The sequence below is a fragment of the Panthera onca genome, chromosome B1 (genome assembly GCF_046562875.1).
Source record: "Panthera onca isolate mPanOnc1 chromosome B1, mPanOnc1 haplotype 2, whole genome shotgun sequence".
NCBI lineage: Eukaryota > Metazoa > Chordata > Mammalia > Carnivora > Felidae > Panthera > Panthera onca.
The window spans coordinates 154991426-155016127 of NC_138342.1; the positions used below are offsets into that span (position 1 = coordinate 154991426).

Consider the following 24702-nt stretch of genomic DNA (forward strand, 5'->3'; position numbering starts at 1 on the left):
GGACTCAGGGTATCTCCTAGAAAGAAGTATACCAAGTGATTACTGAGAGATCTAAGTCAATTTTCCCCACCATAAAAGTATAGTCAAAACTGAGACACTAGATTAATATGAAGTGCACCAGATCAGCTCTTGTTGGCTAATGTGTTGCCCTTATTATTCATAATATTATTTATATGAGATGTAGTGTGAGTTTAGAACAATCCAATTTACAACCTCTTAGATAATAGCTCTTCTAAAATTCTGGATTTCCTGTGTAGGAGATTCATATTTTTTACATGCATTTTTACACCCATATACTTTGATTCTTATAATTTGAAACATAGGTATAAAGAAAATCTTTAAATGGCATTTTAAGGCAAATCTGTTGACTCTATAACATAGTAGTATCATTTCAGAATGCCTACCAAGAAGATAAAATTCTATAGCTAGCAAAATTTGAGTCCATAGTAGATATGGAAGGGGGGGGGGGCACTTATTTTGCCTCTAATGATATTTACATACTAGTTCTTTGATATGTGATAATATCCCAGGTTATGAAAGTTTTTATATAACTTACATATTCCCAAAAGGTATTTGCTTTCAATTACTAAAATCATTTTGACTAAATATCTTTAAAACTAGGCAATTTAACTACAAAACAAAGCAGACTTTTCTTGATGGACCTATGGTTATCTATAGTTTGAATCTCCTTCGTAAGGTCTCTGATAGGTTAATAAGAGGAATTAGAATGGAAAGTTAATATATTTATTCTAAAACACCTTTTGTTTGATTGTTTCTTGAATATATATTATGAAATTGCAAACATTTGATCACTCTTGATGAACAAAACCAGCAATTTCACAAAACCAGCAAATTCAGGATAATACTATCCAACTATGATGACATAGTATAAATCTCTTTAAATTGTTCTTTCTGAGAATCAGGCTATCTAACAAAGGATTTTCTGCTGAGAGGACCATAATAACCTAACACACAACACTAACAAAACAAGACAAAATAAAGGCTTACCAAAAAAATTAAAAAAAAAAAAGTTCACATTAAATAAATTTAAGCTTCAGGTATCACAATATTATAGAAAACAAAGTAACTCAGAACTATTATTAGTTGTAGACACATATATTTATATAAACAATCCCCTAAATTCACTATCAGATTAAAATACAGTAAAGTCAGTATTTTCTTGAACAATTTTAAATTAGAAGAAACAGCTTCCATAGCTCTTCCAAATAAAAAAAAATAAGACAATTTAATAGCTTTTGAGTGTCAAATGAACTCTTCTTTCTGGGTTTCGGAGAAAGCAGTGGTAGTGGTATTATCTTTATCATACCAAAGTAAATGTCTAAACTGCAGTCACTCCTTCACATATGCAATACTTTGAAACTTCAATGAAGAAATAAAACTCAAAAATAAAATTTGGCGTTTGAAAACAGAAGCAGAAAAGTTGTTTGAAGTTGGTGTTAAAGATATGTGAAATGGACGGGGCCCCTGGGTGGCTCAGTCGGTTAAGCGGCCGACTTCAGCTCAGGTCATGATCTCACGGTCCGTGAGTTCAAGCCCCGCGTCGGACTCTGTGCTGACAGCTCAGAGCCTGGAGCCTGTTTCGGATTCTGTGTCTCCCTCTCTCTGACCCTCCCCCATTCATGCTCTGTTCTGTCTCTCTCTGTCTCAAAAATAAATAAACGTTAAAAAAAATTTTTTTTAAAAGATATGTGAAATGGAGTAATTCTAGAGAAGTTAGTTTTTTAAAAAGATGAATGATAAAGAATTCAGATTTACTCTGATAAGGTAGAAATAGCACCTGATGACAAAAGAACTTCCAGACTAATATTTTCAAATCAGAGACCCCTTTTTATAATTAAAAAATAATTTTAAGTTCACATATTAAAAAAATACAGTATTTTCAACTACATATTCACCTCAGTTCAATGCCAAGAACTTTTTTGTTGATCTTGTTCCAGAAATATAGAATCATTTCCTATTAAATGTTTCTGCTGACAAGAGTTTAGGGAAAAACTATGTGAGGCAGGGGCTAACTAAGGGAGTGAAGGAAGACAACTCTAAACGTCCTTTTCAAAACTGGGGAGGGGAGAAGTAGGTAGAAAAATGGTGGATGGATAAATATAAATTAAATCACACTAGGATTATCTGCTTTATCTTCTAGAATATCCTATTATCAAAACCCAGAAAATCTTCAATGAAATGTTTGGACCTCAGATTCAAGTTTAACAAGTGTAATAACAAAACATGCAGAGCCAGAGAACTGAAAATAAAGGTCTGGTGTTTGTTGCTGTTGTTGTTGTTTTTCTTTACAGGCAATCAAAATAACACTGTAATATAGCTGTGTCTGAATGAGAGAAGCTAGTCATCTCATTTAATTTCTGAAAGCCAGGAAAGTTGATCCATTGGACTGACCAAAGACAAGGAATCAAGTATAGCCTAAGACATCACACCATCTTCCAACATCAACCTTCCATTATTCTTCTCTACCTAGCCAACACCAAACCCAATACCTGGATTATAAATCTATAGACCAATGTGTTCAACAGATTGATATGAGCTAATGCAGACAATTAGAGAGAGGCAGTGATCTCTAAAAGTAACAAGTAACTTCCTTGGCTCTTCCCTGGTTCTCAGAGAGCACAATTAAATCTGTAAGAGAACTCTGCTGAGACATGGAACTAATGCAATCTCTATTTTATTAGACAGTTAAGGAGGCTTTATGAAAACATCTTCTGCATAGCCAGAAAAAAAAAAAAAACTACATTTATCTCTAACATTTTAAAGTAGGACAATGCTCATGGCAATCTGGCAATTACACTTATTCAATGAATCTAAGAACATTTTAAGAATAATTGTTAAACAGAAAAATTTCAATCCACTTCTCGAAATTCCTTTTACATTTGATAATTATATTAATGTTGGTAAAAGCCAAGAGCTTTTTAATTAGCTATATGGGCCAGTGCTATCACCGCTTTGCTCACTAATTTTATCATGAATACATTTTGTTTAAAGTTAAGGCTAAATAGCTATATTCATATTTAAGAGAACAAAGACCACAGAATTTTGTCATTTTTCTCCTATATATCAGTTTTAAGGTGCTTATGTTAGTGCTTTAGGAGACTTTTCCTATGGAAGAAAAAAAAAGGTCGTGTCAATTATTTGTAACCTTTCTTTTATTTTTATTATCTGTAATATAATTTCCTCCTTAAAATTACTCAAAATTATAAGTGGAAAACAAAGTTAATAACATACCTGAATCCTAGCAATTTAAGCATAGATTTCATTAACAGTACAGGCTGAACTAGTAAATATAGTTCATGGGAAGAATAACAAGAATAAAAGTAAGCCAGAATAATGATTACAAAATGGTCAAGCGACACCCAAATTACAGGCAGGTGGAATTTGAGACACTACCTAAACTAGTCCCCTGTTTCTTCACATCTATTCACAGATGATAAAACCTGAGGTCCCAAGAGGTAAAATTCTAGTTACAAAGCTCACTGAAAACAGAGGCAATACTAGAAACCAGGTCTCCTGACTCAAAATTCTGTGGTATTTAAAAAATAACATAATGTATTTTTACTAAGCATTAGGGAAAGAAATCTGCCAATTCTGAAAAGAGAAAATTATGAAGCTCTAAAGCTTTTTAAGTCAATAAGCACAAGACAAAGAAATATTTGCAAGTTAGCAATATAAACAAGATGACATACAACAAAAACACCAGGGCTACAACAACAATAAAGTAGTTCACCCTACTTCAGGAAATATAAAATAATAAGTTTAAAAATATCACTGTCTTATAAATACTAATATTACTAGTAAATGGTAATCATCAAAATAATGGAACACCGAATCTTCAAAAAATGAATTATTACAAGGTAAAAAACTTATTTATCAGGAAAAACTGGTAACAGTAGCCAATAAAATGAAAATAAATTAACAGCAATGCTAGCATACCAATGAAAATGTCCAAGAAAGGACATAATAGATTTCCTGAGATAAATAATTACTAAAAAAATAATAATCTGAAGGGAACTATTCTTTAATGCATTTATATAGATGGAACTACTTTCTTTTATAGGATGTAATGTTGTACTGCTGTGGGATTTGACTAAAATATAAGTGAAACTTTACTTTCTTTTATCTTTATGGCAACAAAATTTTACTTTCTAATTAGAGATCACAGAATAGGAAATATGCTTATTAACTTAGTATATTACATCTTTGTGAATCCAATAGAAATGTCTAAGAAATGGCTGGTTTTAGGTAGACCTTAGTATTTTCTATCCTAGAAGATTTTGGATCCTGGGAGAAAATTACAATCCTATTTCAGTTTGACTATTAAAGAAGTATAGGATTAAAATTAAATTAGAAAAAAATCCCAGGAGACTGTTTACAGTCAGATGAAGGGTACGGGATGCTTAGTCTCCCTATTCCTTTCCCTAAACCCATACAACTGGAACAAAAAGAGAAGAGAATTAGTTAAATTATGAAGAGATGTCAACATAATTCTTTTCATATAAAATAGAAATGATACAAGAATAATGTATAAATGTGGCTACTAGGAAATAAATGAATATAAACACTTTTTCTTATTTTAGTCAGTTGTAAAAAGGTATAAAAGAAATTAAAAGAAGCATGAGTTCCTTGGTAAATCTAGGTTCCATAAAAATGCTCTTTTGTGTGTTGATGTGCGGAAAAGAATGGAGAAATCCTTACTTTATGTAGGTTTAAAAAAATTATATATACAAACATACAATTAAGATAATTTTAAATAACTTAAAATTTCAAGTTTTGCCATGATGAATATCAGCAAGTTACAGCTATTACCTTTTTAAAACTTGTTCTTAATCAGAAAGAAATAGGCACATGAAAGTCCTCAAAGAAAAGTTAAAGGGCCTACACTCTTCTTTGTATTTTTCTTACAAGTTTCAGTGAAGTCAAGCTCATGTACTTACATAATTCCATCAAAAGAATAATATAATGGAGATCTCAAACTTGCTGTTGAGATTGACCTGCAAATTTAATTGTATACAATTTGAGAGCACACACTGGCTATATATATACTCAAGAGCTAGCACAGTTTCAGGACATACCTACTCTTGAAAAAGAACCTCATTTTCAAAAAGTTAATTGGATTGTTGATTTAAAGATTGTACCAAATTGTACCAAGATTGTACTGGTCTAATTGCCTATTTTGTTGTTGTTGCTAAATACTACTGAAGACCATATCCTTGTTTTCTACAACCCCCAAATTCTAACAAAAACAAATAATATCAGAGCAATTTATAGGTTAGAGAGCATGATAATTCATGTTATCTCATTTGTTCCTTACAACCAAAGTCCAGTGAGGTAGGTTTGGGGCTCAACAATTAACTTATCCTCATTTTACACTGAAGAAATTGAGACTAAATGACCTGTCCTGTTCACATCATAATTATGGGTCTCTGAATCCCAAGCCTAAAGGGATTTTCACTGCACTAGATGATGAAAATCATCCAAGTGATAATACAGGAATATACCTCTGGCATGTCAAAAGCAGTACAAATATCATCATAATGAAATTTTGGTCTGTTACTGTTTTCTAAGCTCTGGCCACCATTTTCTAAAAACATTTTAAGTAGTTCCTTTTACATCACAGGGATATAGCCTCAACTAAGATAGGTATAATTTGTTATATCCAGCTCTTATCACAAAGAAACTAATGAGGTAGGCTAAAATGTAGGAAATTTTTCTAATTTAAAAAGATTTTTAGAATTTTCATACATTTGCTCTAAGAAGCAGCAGAAAAAGAAAATCACTACTAACAAAGGTTTACTTGAATATTTGTTTACCCAACTAGTATACAAAGATTTAATTTCACATAAAGCAACAAGAGCTTAAATACTTCTAAGAATTGGTGTTCACCTTTTAAAATTAATATCAAGTTTTGGTACAAGCTTATGTAAGTATTTCTTGTGTAAGTTATGTATTTATTACTTGCCACATGTTATTCTGGTAAAGCAGAGACTTCATTTCATTCAGTTTAAATTTAGATACTTCAAATTCCTTTGAGGTGAGATTCTCACTACTAAGGGTAAATGTGAGTTGCATAACATGAGTTGTTCATTCGTAAATATTTGTTGAAAAACCTACTCTGTACTTAGCCCTGTGCTAGTTGTTATTAATCAATTGTTCTTTCAAACCAATTATTGTTTTGAGCTTAGTATGATCTTTTGCTTTAATTATTGAATAAATTAAATACAGTATTGCTAAAATCAAAGTACTTTTTGAAAGCTCTTGATTATATATTAACATCTTGGAGAAACTATTATTTTCGCAGTTGTCAGCTGAACAAATAAAATACTAAACATTATCACATGCCAATCAAAACACAAATTAAAGTTAAACATATGGTAAGAAAGCTGTCTCGACTTGTTCAAGTTGGTTTAAGGGAACTGAGACTTTGAAATTGCTGGTTTGCTATAGTTCTTTAACAGTTTCTTAAAAATATTTCTTAATTTAAAGCACCAGTTTGATAAATAACCTGACCCAAACTAAATACTGTTATTTAAAACAAGGGACTGATGATATTAAGTAAATTTCATGGAGCAAAATTAAGATACTGAAAGTAAATGAAAGATCAATATAGCATTTACATATATGCCAACAGGGAGTTTAACAAACAAGAGAAATGAATATATAAAAATCAGGAAGCACAAAAATTAAGATTTTCATAGGGATGTGCACTTAACTGTCTACACTTGGCCTACTTGCACAAGAAAATCAATTAACATTTTGGCAATTGATAATATAATGCAGATGGCGATGGATGACAACATCTTTGAGCTCAAACTGGTACCTTCTATTTTAACTTCTTATTTTTGTTTCTGAATGTTTGTTTTGGTCTTCTCATGCTGTTCTCAGGAGAGATTTTCAGAAAAAAGCCTTATGAATTATTGATTTATTGTATAAACGAGTTGTTCTAAGTCTGGCCTTCAGAGAAACGGTTTACTAATTGTCAGTTATGAGGGAATTTCAAATTCTGCGTATCTTGAGTACGAACTCCAGCTCCAAGGAGAAAGACAATAAAGACAGAGGAAAAAGAAAAACACTTTGGGGCTAAATGTTCAAATATGTCCTATAAAGAGTCAATAATAAACAATAAGATATATGTACTTTGAAAGAAATATGATATACAAATTATTATCAGAAAACTGATTTTTGCATGATGAAGCCTTTTTTTCAACACCTAATTTCTTGGTATTTTTGTTTTAAAGGAGAGAGAAAAAAGTACACATAAATTAAACACATGTCAAGGAATGTACAATAGTAGCCCTCAAATCTCTTAAATCCTTAATCTTAATCCTTTATATTTCATAATGCTTTACAGTTTTCAAAGAGCTTTTGTATGATTTTTCATTTGATCCCTATTCGACAACTTTGTGAGGTAGGTACTTCTCCCTCTATCTTCATTTATAAACAAGGGAACTGAGGCTCAGAGCAGTTTACTCGTTAAAGGTAAAAAACTGGCATATGGCAAAGCCAGGCCTCTCTAGAGTCTAGAACATTTTTCAAAGTATGATTCTTGCATTACCTGCATTAAGAATTACGTGTGATATTTTTAGAACTCAGGTTTTAAAGTCCTACCACCTTTGACTTACTGAATAAGAAACTTTAGGAGTGGGGCCCCAGATTCCACATTTTATAATGGAAAATAAAGTGGAGAACAATTGCATATCAGGTAATGATATATAAAAGCACAAAATTGAGTCCGCCTAGATATTCATGTGATATCATATGATGCCATCAGATCACTATCAGGGGGCAAGTTAGTTCAAAACAACCTGAAGTCTGGCTGCAGATTAGAATAAAACATAGAAAACTTAAAAAAAAAAACAACCCTACAAATTCTCCTCTGAAAGAGAGGAAGGTGTTGGGCATCAGAGGTTCCCCAAGTGATTCTTGTCTAGTCAAGGCTGAGGACCACTTGTTTAAATACACTTTACTATAAAACACATCCACCATTTTCCAGAATTTTTCTTTCCCTTCTGATCAATTTCATGCCTAATAAAGTTCACGGTTTTATTGTAAATTATTTAAACATTACACAACAGAATGTCAAACATTTTTGAATTGATATTGGTAAGACTAAAAGATACTTCACAGCAAGACTAATCATGCTTCATTTAGTTACAATGGTTTCCAAATACCTCAAATTAATCACCACTTTGGACTTAAGTTATATATATTTCAACTGTAAGGAAAGAATGATCCAGAATCTGAAAATAAGAATGTGGGGGCAGAAAGCTGTAGTCTAGTGGCTCCTGGGCAATGCAAATGCACACAATCAACTCACTGTTAGGAGGGGCCTGGTGGCTTTGGCAAGATCACATCTCACTGTAGAAAAATACAACAATGAATGTAGAGAAAACATTTTGCCATTTTGAAATTGTGGTTCCCACAAAAAAAGCTTATAATGTGTGATGCTTATCTTATTACATGCCTCCACGGAACAGATCTGAACATGAAGTTCTCTATGAATCAATACTACTACATGGAAAAAGGTGGCTACAAATTAAACTTTTTCCACCATGCATATGGTTAAGTTATAAAAACACAGCCAGTAAAAGTAATATTTACAAAAGTAATAAAGACAGCACAATCACAGGGGAAAAAAGATCCATCTCTGTTTTTATTCCATTGCTAATCCTAATCCTGTGTGTCTCTGGATGAAGATTATTTTGATAGAATTTTAAAAGAGCCTTCAATAGACTATTCAGTTTCTTCTGTTGATCTTATATCTTATTAGCTAAAATACCCTTGCTGATTTATCAAATTCTCCTACAGTTTAAAAACACAGTTCTTTTTCACTTAGTGGAAAGAAAACTACAAAGTCCAACTATTCATCTGAGAAATAAACCTTGCATAGAAAATTTCCTTAATTCTGAAATTTTGTTTTATTAATACAACTACCAGAATGTTATCTCACAACTAGTTGATATCATATGAAAGTTTGCTACAAAGCAGTCACCACACATTTAGGATTTTTCTAAATATAAAATAAGTAGGTTTATAAAAATGCTTACCAGACAAATAATCTCTTCATAACCTAGAAATAAGAATTATTTATGTGATGACATAATTATTAGCATTTTTGATGCCTTGATGTTCTAAGGTTGATGCAATATAAAAAGCAAAAATTTACTTTCCCAATGGACACAATCTGCACCTGACTGAAAGCATGGTAACGGTTGAGTTACAGCAATCAGTCATGCAAAGGCAAAGAATAAAATCTGCTTTTTAAACAGCACAAGTTCTCCATCTTAGGACAATTTAAGCACTGGTTCCATCTTCTTCAATAACCCGATTCATGCTGGTACCATGTGTGATGTGAGTCATAGGATTACTACTGAGATCTCTGATGCTGCTATGCCGTGACTGTTCATTGAGCCGATGAGAACTACTGTGTCTGGAGTGATCGGTCAGTCGTGATGTGCTGCCATGAGGGAGCCTCTCTTCCATTCCTCTGTAACTGCAGGGCGTATACCTAACACAGAAGAGTTTATTTTGAAGTAGGTAAGACAACACACTAGAAAATAAAACTAAAAATCTCATGAAAACGTCTCATTAAGCAAAATGATTAGGAAACCAACCAGTGAAAAAGTAACCATCAATTTTTGATGATTTATAGTAATTTCAAAAAGTAGACATTCACACGGCTAACCTGAAAGGGTAAAAACCCATCTCACTAAATTCAGAATGAAGGTCTTACTCATTGCACAGGGACAGATATTAAGGTTAAACAGAGCTGGCTGATACAGAGCTATGCTAAGCATGGATACTTTGCTCATTCAAATGGGAGAGGAGGAACAATGATAGAAGCAACATGGCCTTGTCCCAGGGAGCCTATGAGGGTGGTTATAATCAGTAGTACAACAAAACAAATTTTATTGAAAGACTAGGGTTGGAAGAGGGAGCATATGAAATTAGAGGACAAATTAGTGTAACCTAAAAATAAAAAGGTGAATGAATTGGCAAGCAATGATGACGGTTATGTGCCGACAGCTTCTTTCCAGATAGCCCAGCTAACGGCTGAAGAGCTACCTGTAAATGTCTTAATTACTTTTCATTAGGGCTTGAGGCTGTGAACATCTATTTCATAGAAGCTACATTTACTTAAATATTCTAGTAACATCCTCTGAACATTTGTAGCTATATTCCAGACGAAGCAAATTCTCCCCTTACCCCTAGCCCAAGACCCAGCTTTTGAGTAGTACAATGTATAATGTATGCTAACTGAGCTACACTGCTTAGTGCAGGCAGGCAGTCTTCTCTCCATCACTGTGCTTATCTTGAAAGGCAACAGTGGGAACATCAAAGATAAGAAAACACACGCACACCTCTTAAAGTATTTAATTTAGTAAAACAAAGCCCAAAGAAAATGTAACTGCATATAATTTATAATTTTAATAGATACTAAATTTTACTTCAATACCTCTAAAATTAAAAAGGATTCAGCAGGACATTCCGTCTTAAAATAGTCAGCAAAAGAACGAATCCTGAGCAGCTGAAGATCTACTGGCTGTCAAAAATCATTCCTTTATCATTCCTTCATAATAATTACAAATTTCATGATTCAGTAAGAATCATTTATAAAATTTAAAGATTTTAAAGACTGATTCATACACTAGTGAGGTGATTTAGTTTTATAGAAGTGCTTATCAAATAAAGTTTTCATCAGATCACAGAGTTTAACAATTGAGAAGTCCTTTTATTTATTTTTATTTTTTAAAGATTTTATTTTTAAGTAATCTCTATATCCAACTCACAAGCTGGAGAGTCATATGTTCCATCTACTGAGCCAGGCAGGCACTCCAGAAGTCCTTTTAAAATGATAAAAAGAAAGCATGTCTTTTGCTTCCAGTTTGAATAAAGCAAAAAAGAAAATATGAAAATGAAACGATGCATTGCGGCAACTGAGTGGCTTAGTTGGTTGAGCATCCCACTCTTAATTTCAGCTCAGGTCATGGTCCCAGGGTCATGGGATCCAGCCCCTGTATTGGGCTCTGTGCTCAGTATGGAGCAGGCTTAAAATCCTCTCTTTCTCCCTCTGCCCCTCTCCTGCTCTCTCTCTCACTCAAAAAGAAAAAAAGACAAAGAAAAAAAAAGAAAAAAAAAGAAAAAGAAAAAGAAAAAGAAAAGGAATGAAAAGATGAATTTCAAAAATTTAAAAAGCTTCTTATGCTAACAGGTAAAAAAGCATTTAATTCTTATCTATTAAAAGATATTTCACATTCAGGGCAAACAGTTTTAACTTTGATTTGCATGTTTGGGTAAACTAATTACATTGTTTACAAATGAAAATATTTCAGAATGAGCTTGTTATTCTAGTTAATAATTATTATTTGACATCATGATTATTGTCCTAAATCAAGTGAAAGATTATTTCCAAATGTAATTTGCCAGCTAACTGGAGATCTTTCACCTCTCAAAATGATTTCATAAGCATCTATTTCAAATGAATTGGCAAACAAAAAAAAGCAAAGTATGATGCAGTGCTTACTAAATGATATCAAAGTAGTTAAAAAATGAAAACCAACCATTATTTAAAAATATGAATTGAGTATTTTCTAAAATAAAACTAAATCTTTGAGTTTACCAAATAAGACTCAAAGAATACATTTTTCATAGAAAAAATTACCATACTGAGTTCTTTTGTCTATTTAAGTGAAATATAAGGCTATTCATGAAATTCTAGAATATGAACAACCTGCCCATGGATAATTAGGAATCAACTACACAGAAAAATAAATTTATAGTGTTTAATCTCAATTGTATATATAGCAATTACCAAGTTTATTTATCTTTTGCCAGTCATTTAAAAAACTGTAACCATCTACTCTAATACACAATATAAAAATGTACATTAATTTTAATATAAACTTAGGCAAAATAATTTGGTTAATTTGCTGAAAAGATAATAAGGTATATTTCCAAAGTCAAAATGAGAGAAACTTAAAGATGATTTATTCTTTTTGGTTCTCTAAACTAGTTGCTACCATTTATATAAATAATTGAATTCATTTGGGTTTAACCAGTATCTCATTATTCATTCTCTAGCTTTCCCTTGTCACCCTCTCATGTCACCTACTTATCACCACATCATTCATTTCCAAACCTCAACCTACTTACTCCTCCACTTCCTTTTCTACCCATCCTCTAAGCCAACAATACTTATAATACACATAATAACAATTACTTATTCTTTGAAGTTGACATACATGTGTAGGTGTGTTTACCTCAGGCTATTTTATTTCATGGAGCACTGAGATCAATAAGTATCCATCAAGGAGTCTACACTAGAGTGAATATGGAGAAGCAGGTAGGTGTGTGTGTGTGTGTGTGATCTCATAGTCAAGATACCATGAGATGATGAGAAAGTGATGGCCAAAAGATAGTGTTAACATGTAAACTTAAAAACTGACAGTTAAGAAAGAAATCTCTACGAGATGATTTTTGTAATTATGAAAACCCCTATTTAGACTTTTAGGTTCAAGATGGCCTTGGACTCTTCAGATCAGCTATTTTAAAGTTTTTACTTATTTATTTTTGAGAGAGAGAGAGAGCACAAGTGGGGGAAAGGCAGAGAGTGAGGGGGTCAGAGGATCTGAAGTAGGCTCTGGGTGGACAGCAGAGGGCCTGACGTGGGGCTCGAACCCACGAACTGTGAGATCATGACCTGAGCTGAAGGCAGACGCTTAACCGACTGAGCCACAAAGGCTCCCCCAGATCTGCTATTAAGTTCTGGCTATGGCAGAGGGCCTTGCAGTATGAATATTCATGTACCACACACAACACCCTTAGTAGACTGTTGTTTTAGTTTTGGGCCCTGAATTCCTGGGAAATGTGACCCTTCGCTTCCCTTCTTTTCCCTCCCTCCCTCATTCATTCATTCATTCACTCATTCATTCAAAGTAATCTTTACCGCGGGGCTCAAACTCATGATACTGAGCTCAGCATGCTCCACTGACGAAGCCAGCCAGGTGCCCCTAAATGCCCACATTCATTCATTCATTCATTCATTCTTTCTTTCTTTTTCTTTCTTTCTTTCTTTTTCTTTCTTTCTTTCTGTCTTTCAAAAAAATTTTTAAGTGTTTGTTTATTTTTGAGAAAGAGAGACACAGAGCAGGGGAGGGGCAGAGAGAGAGGGAGACACAAAATCCGAAGCAGGCTCCAAGCTCTGAGCTGTCAGCACAGAGCTAGTTATGGGGCTCAAACTCACAAACAGTGAGATTATGACCTGAGCTGAAGTCGGATGCTTAACTGACTGAGCCACCCAGGTGCCCCGCCTACATTATTTCTAAAGTCATCTATTCAACAGATTTATCTCTCTCTCTAGATAGATAGATAGACAGATACAGGAAGATAGATATAGAAGATAGAAATATATGCCTAGAACTGTGCTAGGTACTGTGGGGAAATACAGAAATGTCTGTCATCTAGTTCTCATTCTCTAGAAGTTACACATTTAGCTGAGGAAAGACTGCTGTATGGAAAATAGGTCATACCATAAAAATGATTAAAAAGCAATTAACTGCCATGGACATGGGAATTAAGCAGGCCTTAAAGGATGGGTATGATTTTGATTAAGCACAGAGGTAGGAAAGGCCATTACAGGAAGTCATAATCTATCCTCTGGTTCTCATGACAGTATACTTTTATAGATTCTTTCATATGCCAATAAGCTCTTTCTTTGATTCACATCTTGGCTATTCTTCTTGTATTATTATTACTGTAAGTATTTATTAAGGTCTTGTTCTTGGTCTGTTCTTTTTTTTTTTGGTTATGTTTCAAGTAATTCTATCTCACAATTTTAATTATCAACTACCTTTTTTTTTCTTTTTAATTTAAATTCAAGTTAGTTAACATACAGTGTAGTATTGGCTTCAGGAGTAGAACCCAATGATTCATCATTTACATATAACACCCAGTGCTCATCCCAACAAGTGTCTTCCTTAATGCCCATCACCTATCTAGCCCATCCATTCCCCCACTCACCTCCCCTCCAGCAATCTTCAGTTTGTTCTCTGTGGTTGAGTCTCTTATGGCTTGCCTCCCTCTCTGTTTTTATCTTATTTTTGCTTCCCTTCCCCTGTGTTCATCTGTTTTCTTTCTTAAATTCCACATATGAGTGAAATCATATGGTATTTGTCTTTCTCTGACTTATTTCGCTTAGCATAATATATTCTGGTTCCATTCACGATGTTGCAAATGGCAAGATTTCATTCTTTTTGATGGCCACGTAATATTCCAGTGTATATACATACCACATCTTTATCTATTCATTAGTTGATAGACATTTGGGCTCTTTCCATAATTTGGCTATTGTTGATAGTGCTGCTATAAACATTGGTATGCATGTGTCCCTTCCAATCAGCACTTCAAATTGTTTTTTATTTTTAAACTTTTTTTAAAAGTTTACCTATTAATTTTGAGAGAGACAGAGACAGTGCCAGTGAGGGAGGGGCAGAGAGAGGAGAGAGAGAATTCCATGCAGGCTCTGCACTGTGAGCACAGAGCCTGATGTGGGGCTCAAACTCATGAAACTGTGAGTGACCTGAGCCGAAACCAAGAGTCAGATGCTTAACCGACTGAGCCACCCAGGTGCCCCAAATTAGCAATTTTGTATCCTTTGGATAAATATCTGGTAGCACAATAGCTGGGTCGAAGGGTACTTCTATTTTTAATTTTTTGACAAAAAGAAGTAAAAAGCATACAAATTGGCATAGAAGAAGTCAAATTTTCCCTATTCACATATAACATGACACACTCTACGTGGAAAATCCAAGACTCCACCAAAAAACTGCTAGAACTGATATGTGAATTCAGCAAAGTCAGAGGATAGAAAATCAATGTACAGAAATCAGTTGCATTTCTATACACCAATAATTAAGCAACAGAAAGAAAAATCAAGGAATCAATCCCATTTACAATTGCACCAAAAACCCTAAGATACCTAGGAATAAAGCTAACCAGAGGTAAAAGATCTGTACGCTGAAAACTATAGGAAGCTTATGAAAGAAATCAAAGACGACACAAAGAGATGGAAAAACATTCTATTCCTCATGGATTAGAAAAACAAATATTGTTAAAATGTCAACTACCTTAATGATTATAAATGTCCTTACCTAAGTTCCAGTTCCATTCAGATTAGAAAGACTGAATACCCTATATTTATTTGCCTTCAGAAATTCTCTACTCAGTATCAACTTATTTGTTATTACCATTCATTCACCTTCCATATTTCCTCTAATGTTCTATAATGTCAATTGTCTCTAACAATCACTGTTTTAATTATATGTTGGCTTACACTGTTATGTAATTGGCTCCTAGGTATATGTCTTCTCTTTCTTATAAGATTATGCTCCTAGAATGCAGAAATTAGCTTTCTTCTATATATCCCTTTACACACAGAATGCCACATGCATAGGAGGTGTGTTATAAATAATTGTTCATTCCTTATTGAAAAGGATGAGGCTAATAATGTCCAATGTCAAATAATACTGATAGTTCATAGAGGGTAATGTTGACAAAACATATTCTAAAAGACTCTCAGATCCCCTCCCTCCTTATGAGTATCTTAAGATAGGACCCATAAATTACTGCAGAAACTTCTCAACTGCAATTACTTACAATCTCCTCTTCTCCTATGCTGTTGCCAAAGTAATCTTTCTTAAACACAAATCTGATTTTATTATCCCCAGGCTCCAAATCCAACTATTAAAGAATAGTTTCTTATTGCTGTCAGGAAAAAAATCCAAGTTTCTCAGCATGTTTCATCTGCCCAAGTGTACAAACTATGCTCTAGCCATACTCTGGTACCTAACTGCCTGCTTGACCTCCTTGCCTCCACATATGCTATTTTCCTGTCTTTAATTTCAACTGCCTCCTCTGCATCCTATTCCAAGTAGAAATGCTATCTTGTTTGTGGGGTTTTCTTTGACTTTCTATAATAAGTTAAATGTTTTTCTTCTCTGGGATTTCAAAGCATTTTGTATATGATTTTATTATACCCATTAAAGTGTATTATAACCGATTGTTTACTCTTCTGTCTTCCATCTGTATGTCCTTAACACTTAGAAGAGCACTTCTCTCATACGAGTGTTGAACGCAAGGAAAAAAGCAAAAAAGTGAAAGGATCTTTGAATGTGGTTAAAACAGGTCATTGGTGATGTTAGAAAGTACAGTTTAAGTGGGTAAGAAGAAAAAAAAAGACTGGATATATATGAAATGAAATATTCAAAATATTCATTTAAAAAATTTGGCAGGAAAAGAAAAAAGAAATGGATAAAAGATAGAAAAAATATCACAAAGACACTGCTATTTTTTTTTAAACACAGAGTAGCGGACCAAATTAAAAGGCAAAAGAAAGCAAGTTGAAAGAAAAAACCAGAGGTTTAAAAGAGTACATGTAAGAATCATGACCTATGCTCAGAGGACAGAGAAGACTGGGAGAAAGGCTAGAATGAGATTGAAGGATATAAGACAGTTGTAGAAACAGGTATTTTATTTATTTATTAAAAAAAATTTTTTTTTGAATGTAAAAAAGTTTTAAAAGTTTGTTTATTTATTTAGAACACAAGCAGGGGAGGGGCAGAGAAAGATAATTTCAAGCAGGCTCCGAGCTGTCAGCACAGAGCTCAATGCAGGGCTTGAACCATGAACCACAAAATGAACCATCTGAGCTGAAATCAAGAGTCAGATGATTAACCAACTGAGCCACCCAGGGGCTTAAACTGTCTTAAAGTGAGCATAGCCTGTTTTCCATTTCAGGCATTAGAATTTTCATTCTTTCAGTTTCCTAAACTAGAAATCTTAAAAACAAAAAAAACAAAACCAAATAAACAAAAGATCTTTTGGCACATTTCTTCTATCCAGCTGTTATTAATGTGTAATCAACTACTATCATTTCTTCTTTCTACATATTTTTCAAATCAGCTCTTCCTCTCTTCCCACTGCAACTACTCTCCTAATATAAGCCTTCATCAACTCCCAACCGAATTATTGCAAAGCTCCTAAGAAGTTTCTTTTTTTTTTTTAATTTGTGTTGTTTTAAATGTTTATGTATTTTTGAGAGAGAGAGAGAGAGAGAGAGAGAGAGAGAGAAAGAGAGAGAGAGAGAGAAAGAGAGAGAGAGAGAGAACACATGCATGAGTGGGGCAGGTGCACAGAGAGAGGGAGCAGAAGATCCAAAGCCAGTTATGTGCTGAGAACGGAGATCCCAATGCAGGGCTCGAACTCACAAACCATGAGATCATGATCTGAGTCCAAGTCGGAGCTTAACCAACTGAGCCACCCAGGCCCCAAGTCCTAAGAAGTTTCTAATTCTGGTGTCTCCATCATCTAATTTGAAAAAACACATCCAGCCTTCTCTCAAAGATTCTCTGTGAAGCTATCTGACCCTGTCCCCGACCAGATTCACTCCCTCCTCCATGTCACCACTGCTCCTACAAAATGGGTTGGCAAACTGGCTCAGTGGCCAACTCTGGCTCTTGCTATTTCTATAAATAAAGCTTAATTGAAAAACAAATAAATAAAAAGGAAAAGCTGTTTCCATTTGACTGTACACATTTTCTATGGCTACTTTCATGCTACAACAGAAATGAATAGCTGCAACAGAGACAGTGTGCTCAACCCACAAAGCCTAAAATATGTACTAAGTGGCTTTTTATAGAAAAAGTTTGCCAAGTTCTGTACTCTGCCATCATACTTATATTTTACTTTACTTGTTCATTTACAGTAACAGAAGTTGATATCAGGTATCTACTGAGATAAGCACTGTTCCAAGCAATTACCCATATTATCTCATTTACTCTTTACAACATTCCTAAAGGGGCAGATATTTCTATTTCCATTGTACAAATGAGGAAACCGAGCATTTTCATTCCAGACCTCATGTTTTTAACTACAGCACTAATACTGACTACACTATCTTTCTTGAGCTTATTAAGAACAAAGATTATACCTAAATCATCTTATTCCCAGAGTCTAGCATAGTGTTTAACATAGTATGCATTCTGTAATTGCTTGCTAAATATATCTTACTAAAATATCCACTTTCACCCTGACCTTCTCCCTGCTCAAAACCCTTCAATGCCTCCATTATTTGTTTACTGCATCAGGTCTAAATTCTAAACTCCTCTGAGCGGCTTTAAGTCTGATGGACACAATCCAGGGCAACCATACCTAGCAAAGTTTAAAAGCTTAATAATGTCCAACTTCTAGGAATTTTATGGTTTCAGGTCTCACATTAGGTCTTTCACCCATTTTGAATTTATTTTTGTGTATGGTGTAAGAAAGTGGTCCAGTTTCATTCTTTTGCCTATTACAAAAAGTCCAGTTTTCCCAACACCATTTGTTGAAGAGACTGTCTGTTCTCCATTGTATATTCTTACCTCTTTTGTCATAGATTAATTGACCACATATGTGTGGGTTTATTTTTGGACTATCGATGTGTCTATTTTTGTCCTAGTACCGTCTTGTTTTGATTACTACAGTTTTATAGTATATTGTGAAATCTGGGATTATGCTACCTACAACTTTGTTCTTCCTTCTCAAGACTGCTTTGGTTATTCAGAACTTTTGTGGTTCCACTCAAATTTTAGGATTATTTGATCTAGTTCTGTGAAAACTACTGTTGGTATTTTAACAAAGATTGCATTAAATCTGTAGATTGTTTTGGGTAGTATGGACATTTTAATAATATTGGTTCTTCCAAAACTTAATCATGGAATATTTTTCCATTTGTTATGTCCTCTTTAATTTATTTCATCAATGTTATATAGTTTTCAGAATATAGGTCTTTTGCCTCTTTGATTTATTCTTAGGTATTTAATTATTTTTGGTGCAATTGTAAATGCGATTGTTTTTTGAATTTCTCTTTCTGCTACTTCATTATTAATGTAAAGAAATGCAACAGATTTCTGTATATTAATTTTCTATCCTGTGACTTTACTGAATTCATGTATCAGTTCTTACAGTTTTCTGGTGGAGTCTTTAGGGTTTTCTCTATATACCATCATGTCATCTGCACATAGTGTTAAGTTTTATTCTTCAGTACCAATTTGGATGTTTTGAACATAGGCCAGAGAAACATTTTTCTAGATCTGTCTCCTCAGGCAAGGGAAACAAAAGCAAAATTAAACTATTGGGACTACACCAAAATAAAAAGCTTTTGCACAGTGAAGGAAACTGTCAATAAGCAACAAGGCAACCTACTGAGTGGGAGAAGATATTTGCAAATGATATATCCAATAAGGAGTTAGTATCTAAAATATATCAAGAACTTACACAAGTCAATACCAGAAAAACAAATAATCCAATTAAAAAATGAACGGAGGACCTGATTAGACATTTTCCCAAAGAAGATACATAGATGGCCAACAGACACATGAAAAGATGCTCAACATCACTAATCATCAGGGAAATACAAATCAAAACCATGAGATATCATTACATGCCTGTCAGAATGACTAAAATAAAAAAGGCACAAGATAACAAATGTTGGTGCAGATGTAGAGAAAAAGGAACCTTAGTGCATTATTGGTGGGAATGCAAACTGGTGCAGCTACTGTGGAAAACGGTATGGAGGTTCCCCACAAAATGTAAAATAGAATTACTATATGATCCAGTAATCCCACTAGTGGGTATTTACCAAAAGAAAATGAAAACACGAGTTTGAAAAGATACATGCACCCTTATGTTTACTGCAGCGTTATTTACAATAGTTAAGATACGGAAGCAACCCAAATGTCCACCCATATATGAATGGATAAATAAGATGTGGTATATAGGGGCGCCTGGGTGGCTCAGTCGGTTAAGTGTCTGACTTTGGTTCAGGTCATGATCTCATGGTTCATGGGTTCAATGCCCAAGTCGGACTCTGTGCTGACAGCGCCAAGCCTGGAGCATGCTTCGGATTCTGTTGTCTCCCCCTCTTTCTCTCAGTCCCTTCCCTGCTCATGCTCCATCTCTCTCTCTCTCTCAAAAATGAATAAACTTAAAAAAAAATAAAAAAAAAATAAAAAAGAAGATGTGGTATATATAAAAAAGGGAATACGGGCACCTGGGTGGCTCAGTTGGTTAAGCATCCAACTCTTGATATTGGCTCAGGTCATGATCTCATTTGTGGGATCAAGCCCCATGTCAGTCTCCATGCAGAGTGTAGAGCCTGCTTGGGATTCATTTTCTCTCTCTCTCTCTCTCTCTCCTCCCGCTCAACCTTCCTCTCTCTCTCTCAAAATAAATAAATAAACTTTAAAAAATAAAAGGGGGTAACATTACTCTCAGCCATAAAAAAGATCTTGCCATCGGTGACAACATGGATAAACCTAGAGGGTATAATGCTAAGTAAAATAAGTCAGACAGAAAAAGACAAATACCATATGATTTCACTCACATTACATTTGGAATTTAAGAAGCAAAATAAATGAACAAAGAAAAAAGAGACAAAAAAAGATTCTTAAATTCTTTAAGATGGGTGAAACAGACTAAGACTATAGTTTTTATGATGAGCACTGAATAATGTATAGAACTGTTGAATCATTATATTGCACACCTGAAAGTAACATAACACTCTATGTTAATTATACTTCAATTAAAATTTTTTTTAAAAAATACAAATGATGTCCAACTTCTATTTCAGATTTGGCTACTCTTCATTCTTAAGTTGTGTGACTAATTCAACTTATGAAATAAACTAAGCTTCCAATAAAACTCACCTGCCATCACGGGATCTGTGGAGACTGCCGTGGTAGCTGCTTACTTTGCTGTGGACACTCCCTGCTTTGCTTCTCTGATCATCCACCATAGCAAGCTGGGTTGAAGAAGCATGTGTGGATGTTCCTTGAGTGGAAGTTCCCCTTGATTTTCTTATAATAGGAGTATTTGGATCCCTCAGGAGAGACTGAGCAAAATCAGGTTCCTGTAGTACCTGTCGGCTCTCATTCACTATCCTAGAAAACAAAATACTAAGTTTAAGATACAGACTAACATTCCCATAGACGAATAAACAACACTTTGGTGACATACTGACATTATTCTTGAAATTAATTGCTCTTCAAATAATGTCTTTAGCAGAGATATAAGGTAACATTGTTGACAGAGGAAAGAATACAACAAAAATCCCTATCAATCTGTACTCTAAAGTGGTATGATGGAAAGAAGCCTGAATCAAAATAAGGAAATCAGGATTTTAGTTCAATAAATACACGATCTTAAGCAAGTCATTATTCCCTTTCTTTCATTTTCGTCATCTATGAAATGAAGCTATACAATTTTATCATTTCTAAAAGGTTCCCTTCAATTAAAGAAGTTTATAATTCTAGGAGTGCCTGGGTGGCTCAGTCAGTTAAGTGTCCAACTCTTGATGTCAGCTCAGGTTATGATCTCACAGTTTGTGAGGCAGAGGAGCACAGAGCCTGCTTGGGATTCTCTCTCTCTCTCTCTCTCTCTCTCTCTCTCTCTCTTTCTCAAAATAAATAAATAAGTAAACTAAAAAAAAAAAAGAAATTTATGATTCTCAATCACACTGAAATATTATAAAAGATTTTATAATAAAGTAGAGAAATTTGTTCTTGCATGGTTTATGGATGTATCAGAGGCCTCACTGTAACACAGATATTTTTTGAACTTGTAAGTTACAACAGTTGTTTTTAGGCTACAAGTTGGTTTTATGGTAAAGCAGTTGTTCAGTGCTAGATTAAACATGATTGGTCATAATTAAAACAAAACATATGAAAAATTAAGTGAACATAAAATTAACTACCGGATATATTAAAGCCTCAAGGAAAAAAAATTTAAGGAGATGAATTACTGTCAAGAGCAAAAGTTTTTAACTGCTATGAAAAGGTTAAAAACATTTATTTATAATGATAAAGTAGTAATTAAACTGATAAGAAGAGCCAGTGAAATAGTTGCAAAGATCAGTGTCAGTTTATGTAAACAAGCAACTATGAGAATCAGACGTTTAAATTAAAATTAGATAAACAATTTCATGAAAAAAACAAAACTCTAACATATAAAGACTGGATCATACATTAACAAAGTGCATATATTCTAGGGGCGCCTGGGTGGCTCAGTTAGTTAAACGTACGACTTCAACTCAGGTCATGATCTCGCAGTTCATGGGTTTGAGCTGTGGGGCTCGAGCCATGGGTTCATGTGGGGCTCTGTGCTGACAGCTCAGAGCCTGGGGCCTGATTCGGATTCTGTGTGTCCCCCTATGTCTCCCCCATCCCTTGCTCATGCTCGGTCTCTCTCTCTCTCAAAATAAAAATGAATAAAATTTAAAAAAATGAATAAAATGAATGAATAAAAATTTTTTTTAAAAGAGTGCATATATTCTAAGTTTTCAGATTACAAAAGGATTGTTGTTACTGTTATTGTTTTAGCAGTGAGGTAAAAGGGCTAAAGGAAGGCAAATATCTGTTGAGTACCCACACTGTGCCAGGTATTTTACATACACTCTCCTTTGATCCTTCTTAATAATGTTTTTATTTTATTATGGAGATCAATGTCCTAAGAGGGTATCTCTAAGAGAGTATGAGTTATCTGTTATGAATAGGTATCTATTAAGAATAAATACTGTGATCTCTATTTTATAGATGAAAAATCTGAGGTTCTAAAGGATTAGAGAACTTCCAAAAGTCACGCAATAAAACCAACAGTCGAGGATCAAACTTAATGATAAAACATAACATGTGTGTGTGTGTGTGTGTGTGTGTGTGTGTGTGAGAGAGAGACAGAGAGAGAGAGAGAGAGACAGACACACACACACACACACACACACACACCCTGGAAACAAAGTGTCAAAAACTGGATAGAAGAAAGAACAAGTCAAAGATAGCAAAACTGGATAGAAGAAAGAACAAGTCAAAGATAGCTGAAAAAAACAAACAGTATTTGTTTCTCCTTCATCAGAGGCCCTACTCATATATTCATAAATCCCAAGTCAGCCTTGATTGCTGACTTTATTTTCTAAACTTATTTTTAAAACTTGGTTCAAACTGACATCTGGTTATGCCAAAAATTTAATCCACCTTGAAATGGTAAAGGTTTGTCCCCTCATTTTACAGAGAAATTAGGTGATATGATCCAGATAATTCCAAAAGAAGATTTCTAAAAATATTTCAATCAGTGTCAGCATTACTAGTATAAGCACAACCTTAAGTGTGGCTTCACTTAGAGGGAAAACACTAATTTGATTAGCACAATTTTAGAAACTAGTCTCTTTGTAGCACAGTACATAACAAAGAGGTTGAGAGCAAAGACTAGAGCCAAGAGTCAGAATGCTTGGTTCTGAATCTCAATTCTAGCATTCACTATGAAACCCTGAATCCATGCCTCAGTTTCCTTATTTGTAAAATGATGATCTTTCTTACAAGGCTTTTTGAAGGATTAAATGGTTTAATAATATATACAATGTTTAGAACAGTGCTTAGAATACTAAATGTGCTCAATTAATTGGTAACCATTATTACGATTACTCTACAGTTATTTCTCAAGGCTAAAGTAGAAGACACATGTTAGAAATAGCTATGGGATGCTCATACCCTTGAGCTCCAGCATAAGGAGCTGCCCTCTAGCCCAGGGCACGGTCCTGGCTTGGAGGATTACAATGGCTTTGTTAGGTGGGGATCCATGGTCACAGAAAACCAAATAGAAGGGTCTTGGGAGTTCTGACCAGTTTCAAAATGATTCTGGCCCAACCAGGATCCCCCAAATAATTAAGATAATTCTCCATAAGAGTAGCTTGGGTTTAGTTCTACCTAGACTTTCTAATATAACCCTATTACAGAACTGTTTGTATAAGGTCCAGAGGTGACCAGAAATGTTTAATACAAGACCTTTCCTCAGTATTATCTCTTAGTGTGATTAAAATATATTTAAAAATTTCAAAGAATATACACATAAGTCACAGTAAATCCCATAGGGACAGATATTCCATGAAAGCAGGGACTCAGCCTATTTGTTTGCTGCTGCATCCCTGGTGTTGCAACATAGTTCATAGCACATAGTAAGCATTCTATAAAGACTTTCTTAAAAAAATGAATGCCCAGGAAATAGGTTTTTGTTGTTATTGTTGAATAACTCTTTCCCCTTCTTTCCTTCTCTGCTCTGTGAAACTGTTACTTAAAGGAGAAATGCATTATCTGATATCACTAGTAGCAGTCTCAGATATAGTAATAAGAAATGTACATTTAAAATTTTTTTTTCCCCAATGTTTTTTATTTATTTTTGGGACAGAGAGAGACAGAGCATGAACGGGGGAGGGGCAGAGAGAGAGGGAGACACAGAAGTGGAAACAGGCTCCAGGCTCTGAGCCATCAGCCCAGAGCCTGACGCGGGGCTCGAACTCACGGACCGCGAGATTGTGACCTGGCTGAAGTCGGACGCTTAACCGACTGCGCCACCCAGGCGCCCCAGAAATGTACATTTTAAAACTGTGCATTTTTATCTCAATCTAATCTGTGTAATAGTAACGCCTAATTACTGTACTTAAGAAAATACAGATTTTGTTAATGAGGCATTTTAAGTTGTATGGGAAAAGTACATTAACCCATGTATGGCACAACATTAAAAAAATTTTTTTTAGTGTTTATTTATTTTGAGAGAGACAGAGTGTGAGTTGGGGAGGGGCAGAGAGAGAGAGGGAGACAC

At 34.3% G+C, this 24702-nt stretch overlaps 1 protein-coding gene and 1 long non-coding RNA gene across 5 annotated transcripts in view; one reads left to right on the forward strand and one right to left on the reverse strand.

Moving 5' to 3' along the window:
- Window positions 1–2289, forward strand: part of LOC132691869 (uncharacterized) — a 34179-nt gene extending 31890 nt beyond the window's left edge. The window contains exon 4 of the long non-coding RNA XR_009616034.2: window positions 2162–2289. This is a non-coding gene — a long non-coding RNA (uncharacterized LOC132691869). The remainder of the gene's footprint in view (window positions 1–2161) is intronic.
- An 822-nt stretch (window positions 2290–3111) lies between these two features.
- The window catches only part of FZD3 (frizzled class receptor 3), a 100984-nt gene continuing 79393 nt past the window's right edge, over window positions 3112–24702 (reverse strand). For all 4 annotated transcript variants that reach the window (XM_078445576.2, XM_078445574.2, XM_060653683.3 and 1 more), the window contains 2 exons: window positions 20763–20996; window positions 3112–9529 (listed from right to left, as the gene is read on the reverse strand). In XM_078445576.2, the coding sequence (XP_078301702.1) occupies window positions 9316–9529; window positions 20763–20996 (448 nt within the window). In that variant the 3' untranslated portion in view covers window positions 3112–9315. The remainder of the gene's footprint in view (window positions 9530–20762; window positions 20997–24702) is intronic.